This window comes from Poecilia formosa, unplaced genomic scaffold (genome assembly GCF_000485575.1).
Source record: "Poecilia formosa unplaced genomic scaffold, Poecilia_formosa-5.1.2 Scaffold250, whole genome shotgun sequence".
In the NCBI taxonomy this organism is placed as follows: Eukaryota; Metazoa; Chordata; class Actinopteri; order Cyprinodontiformes; family Poeciliidae; genus Poecilia; species Poecilia formosa.
In genome coordinates this window covers 688758-694393 of record NW_006800189.1, presented here as the reverse complement: position 1 = coordinate 694393, position 5636 = coordinate 688758, and the positions used below count along the sequence as shown (strand labels likewise).

At 35.1% G+C, this 5636-nt stretch overlaps 1 protein-coding gene across 1 annotated transcript in view; it reads left to right on the top strand.

The window, feature by feature from the left end:
• The first annotated feature begins 2127 nt into the window (after window positions 1-2127).
• The window catches only part of LOC103150316 (fucolectin-1-like), a 5558-nt gene continuing 2049 nt past the window's right edge, over window positions 2128-5636 (top strand). The window contains exons 1-3 of the mRNA XM_007569883.2: window positions 2128-2155; window positions 2331-2398; window positions 2945-3242. Of these exons, the coding sequence (XP_007569945.1) occupies window positions 2335-2398; window positions 2945-3242 (362 nt within the window). The 5' untranslated portion in view covers window positions 2128-2155; window positions 2331-2334. The remainder of the gene's footprint in view (window positions 2156-2330; window positions 2399-2944; window positions 3243-5636) is intronic.

Sequence of the window (5636 nt, the reverse complement as noted above, 5' to 3'; positions counted from 1 at the left end):
AGTGATCACATTGTTCAGGAAGGAGACAGGTTCTGTGGTACAGAGATGAACAATATATATTCTCATATATACTAATAATTAGTGAAATAAAAACAAAAACAATCAAAGAGCTAAAGGAGATTAATTTGGAGTGGTGTTCTTCAAACTTATTCAGGCTGAGGGCCACTTAACCCATTTAACTAAAACTCACAGACCATCTAACTGGAAATATTCCCCACAAAAACACAACATTGTATTGTGAACAATGTGAAACTTATACAACCTGAAAATTTGAGGGTGTAGTAAGTTATAAGAAGGCAGCCTGATAACATCATTATGTCCTGCTGAACTGGTTTCTTAGCTGTTTGAATACCTGTTTAATATTGGTGAATAAACACCAGGGTGGATTGGACCTTATCTCTCTGTCTGGGACTCAAACCTCTTGCTCTTGCATGAAAGTCCATTTTAACAAACAGTGACTGTTCAGTTGAAACAAGGACTTTCTAAACAAGCTGTTGCAATGTTATTATACTCAGTTGTATCAGAAACAGCAGTTTCTTAAAAAGAGATGTGCGCTCTGAAAATGTTTTAAATTAAATCAAACAATCAATGTAGCATTTTCATGAAAACAATAAGTGGAAATAGGAAGAAGGGGAAAGAAAAAGAATGACACAGGTGACCGTTGCCTCTCTTCAGTCCAGCTTCATTCAGCAGAATCTTAATGTTTTAGTGTACTCTCTGTGTCACTCTTGCAAGAAGAGCTGAAGATTAACAAGGTCATTATGAAAGAGTGGCAAGGTCAACTGTACAAAGAAAGACAATATCTGTCTTTCTGAAACTGAAGACCCATCACAGTTTCCCCAGAATGTACTCAGGATTTCCACTTACCCCACTTTCTGAAATGAGGCCTGTAGGAGAAAAACTTTTGTTTTTTTTCCCAACAAAACATGCTTGTGCGGTTGTATTTTTAGAACTAGTCCACTTTTTGAGCGTTTCTTTAAATTTAAGGTGCTTTAAGATGCTTTTGGATGCATTCCTATCAAGACCTCTGCCAAATTTGATGGCATGCTTCAGCGGTAATTCATTTATCTGATTCAGTTGTGTTGGAGCAGGGGTGTATCGAAAAATTGCAAGGTAGTATAAAAGAACAGGACTTGGGAACGCCAGAACTAGGAGAACAAATCAGAGAGGAGTTAACCACACAAAATGAAAAAAATCAGCGAATAAATTATTTGTTTGTATAAAGATTAAAAGACTAACAAATCACAATGGATCTATGAATATTAATCTGTAATGGTTCTACTCAGGCTGACTTCAAAAGACAACTCTGGAAAATAAAAACAGGAATTATGTTCCACAGAAATAACCTCATCTCTAAGTCTTACTTTATTAATTTCTTATCAACACTGGCATTCTCACAAACTCCTTAAACAACTGATTAATGTTGTTGTATTCAAAGTTTGAAACATTTACATCAAGCATTTTGCCGCTAAGGGGTTAAACATCTGTCTTAGAATAGCTTATAGGAACTTACAAATTGAATTTCAGCATTTTAAAGCAATATTTTTTCCCCTATATATCTTAAAGTATATTTATTGAGTTGTAATATTTTAAGCTTCAAAAGAATTACTTGAAGTGGTTCCTTTAGGAATGTTTCTAAACATTTTTATTTATTTTTTTAACAATAACCATAATACTTATTTTAATCTGAGGATGATTAGTATTAAAATATCCACTTTCGGATTCACATTGAATTTGAAAGTGTTCTGAACCCTGGTCAATATTTTACTGAGTTTTCAGTAATTACCTTTTATTTAGGAGACAATAAATAAACTTTATTTATCCTAAATAAATAAAGTTTATTTAGGATGAGCAATACTGTGTTACATGAAGCTGTTTGAGTGTTTGACTTCAGGACTGAGCTTACGTGTCTTCATAAAGGCTAACTAAACCATGATCTGTTTAAACAAAGGATGGCAAAGTAAATAACTGAATCCAGTGACAATGGGACTTTGTGAGCTGAAGCTCACTGAGAATGGTAGGAGTTGACTTCTCTTTGAGATGTGATTGGACAACAGGTGAGTTTTACCTGATATAAATAGATGAGTGAAGGACTTAGCAAACGCTCAAAGACAAATCCCTCACCTCAAACAGCAAAACCCAACACAGAATCAAGGTAATTTTTTCAGTTCTCATTAAGATTTTTTTATCAGAAATTCTCACAAATAGGACACTATTAACTGTGATATAGCATGACATGTTATAAAACAGTTATACAAATTATCCTAAATATAGCTTAATACTATTGAGGTCAGAAAATGTTTTCCCAGCTTTTCCCTCCTGTTTTTCAGAATCATGAGGTACGATGTACTATTTCATTTGCTGCTCCTCCTGCCAATCTGCTCAGCTTACACTTACCGTAAGTAGCATGTGAAAGTATTTGTGTAAATTTAGAGACCATAAGCATTGTTTGTGATAGAACATTAATCTATGAGCAGAGCCAGTTAATCTAATTGAACTTATTTAAAATTATTTTTGTCTTTAGAGAAAGGATTTTCTTAAATTTAAGCAAAAACCTAAATACTCTGACTTCCAAATAAGAGTGTAATCTTTTACAACTCCTTTCAAAGCTGATAAAAGCATGACTTATTATTCATTACATTGATAGTTCTTCTGGACACGACTTCATCAGTGCCAATTTAGAAGCTGTCAAAATGCAAAGACAGTAAAATACTTCATCTGATTTCTCATTGTGTTTTTATATAAATAGCGAAATATTTGTTTCATGCCTACATATAGTCCTTGTTATAATGCAAGTACGTGCCACTGAGACAGAAAAGTAACATTCAAACTATCAACTATCAAACAAATGGAAGACTTTTTTAATGACTGCACAAATATCTTAAGCAAAACAACCAATATTGTGATTAATTTATTCTTTGTTGAATTTCTCTGATCTTCTCAGAAAATGTGGCTTTACGTGGCAAAGCTTCACAGTCTTCTCAGTACAAAGGGGATCCGTGGAATGCATTTGTAAGTGCCGCCAATGCTATTGATGGAAACCTAAATGCTGACCTTACAAAGGGATCTTGTACCCACACTGATGCTGAAAACAACCCCTGGTGGAGAGTGGACCTGCTGGACTCATATATAATCACCCAGGTCGTCATCACCAACAGAGGAGACTGCTGTGCACAGCAACTCAATGGTGTGGAGGTTCGCATCGGAAACTCTTTACGACAAGATGGCACTGTAAACCCACTGTGAGTGATTATGTCATGGCTACAGTATGAAACAAGGGAGGCTCAATGCTGCTCAGATTTGAAATGTTTTCATTTCTGCACCTCCCCTTAAACAGAAACATACTTGGCATCCAAAGAGACATCAGGCTATTTGCCACAAGCTGATAAAAACTGTTTGAGCATTTCAGTTTATGCCCCAGGGCTTCAGGACAGTGGCCACAAACCTTCATCAAAGATACATTGTAGGGAGCTCTGGTAGTGACAAAATTATTATTATTTTTGTTGTAAACATTCTGCTGAAGGACAACAAAATTCAAATTATTTTATGTTCCATCCACATTGTTCCCTGAAACTAAAGCAGCTCCTGTGATACATAAACTTCTGACAGTCACCCAGTGTTACCTTTATGTTGATACCAAGATTATTAAAATAGTTTGTAATTGCTGAGAAAAATGAAATTAGATTTGCATATGTTATTTTAAACACATATTTCAGAAGACCTTATGCTGCTTGCTCCTTTGAAATCATGAATGTTACCGATACAACTCTTCTTTTCCAGGGTTGCTACCGTTTCTACTGCTGCAGCTGGAAGCTCTTATGCAATAAATTTGACTGAGCGTGTTGAAGGACGTTATGTGACCATCATAGCACCTGGTGTGAACAGGGTTCTACATGTCTGTGAAGTGGAGGTCTACGGATACCGCGCCCCAACTGGTGAGAATCTTTTGAAACATGTTTGATCATATTTTATCTGTCAAGTCAGGTTTTTCAGTGAGCGCCACTGACTTGATTGATTAGACCAAGTTAACCCAGGTATACTTCAATGAAGATTGTTCACTGTACATCTTGTAACTTCTGAGGTTTAAATCCTAGCTCTTAGGATTTAGTAAGTCAATTAATTAGTCAATTTTAATTGGATAGCACATTTCAGCAATAAATATTGATTAGACCAAGTCAGGGGTCAGCAACCCAAAATGTTGCATTTATACCACATTATCAGAGAACAGCTTACACAAAAGTGCACAGTTTCTTCAACATCAAGGCTGTTCAGACAAGTGAAAAATAGAATATGTATTTATTAAGGGTGCACAGTAGGGGTTGCCTTAAGGGATATTTTCCGTATTTGACCGTTTTTTTTTTTTTTTTTTTTAAAGATGGAAAATTTTTAAACCCGTCCGTCATTTGACAGGTTATAACCTGTGCACCTGTCAAGGGTGTGAATTATAATTCACACCCTTGACAGGTGCACATGGGCAAACATTAAAATTTACGCAAAGAGTTCATTGCAGAAGCAACTAAAGTCAATCAATACAAAAATCCTTTCTGAATATCATCTCATGAACACTGAACTAAATGTCTTTCTGACCGGGAGCTGACAGTTGAAGAGTTATGGACCGGACTGGTTCAGAAGCGCATTCCAAACCTCTGGTTGAAATGGTGCGGTTAATTCCAGTCTCTAGTACATACAGACCAGAGGAAACTAAAGAGAAGTGCTTTAATTTAAGTGGAGTCATTTAATCTCATTTATTCTAAGTTATTGGGACCACAGTCAGTGTTTTTGTCACTACAGAGAACAAGTTAGATGTGTTTATCTGTTTTATGTGTGATGGGATTGCATGGTTCCACTTGGTGAATATGAACTAAACCACATAAAATAGCCTATGTTAATATGATTATAATTTGATAGGTAAAAATAGTACATGATCGATTTCCTTTATGCTGTCCGTCAAGATGATGAATAACAAAAAAAGTCTAGCGAGACCTCTGGTGCACAGATTCCAATTTTGGCCGATACCAATATTTTTGTCTGAGATGTTGCTAAATATAGCAAGAAAGTTGCTGAGTTGGTAACAACAAGGTGAATATTTTTAACTGCAAATTTGCAGATATTACCTGGTGAGTCAGTCTATTAGTCAAACCTTTGTCATGGGAGAGTAGAAGAGGACACTGGTTGAGTTTTAGATCTTTGGTGAGGTAGATAAGATCAGCCGATTGACGATCTCCCAAAATTAAAGAAATAGGCTGACTGATAGATCGGTGCACTCCAAATATTTATAAATATATTTATAAATATATAAATCATCATCTGCAGCTGTTGGTAATTTCAAACTAATAATTGTAAGAGAAATAAAAAAGAAGAAAAGAGAAAGGAAGTAGAAAGATATATTATTTTTCTTCACCTTCTGGGATAATGTCCCTTACAAAAAGCAGTGTGGCGGCACAGAAAGTAGAAAGGTATTTATTTTCTCTAGCAAATTCTCTGTCAATCCTATGCTTATATGAAAACAAGTTTCAGTTTTTCAAATTTCTAAATACCAAATTAACTACTTGAACAAACAAAAACAAACAAAATAAATAAAAATATGCAATTGTCAATAAGTACATAGGTAGAGCATATTAGAAAACGATGTATGA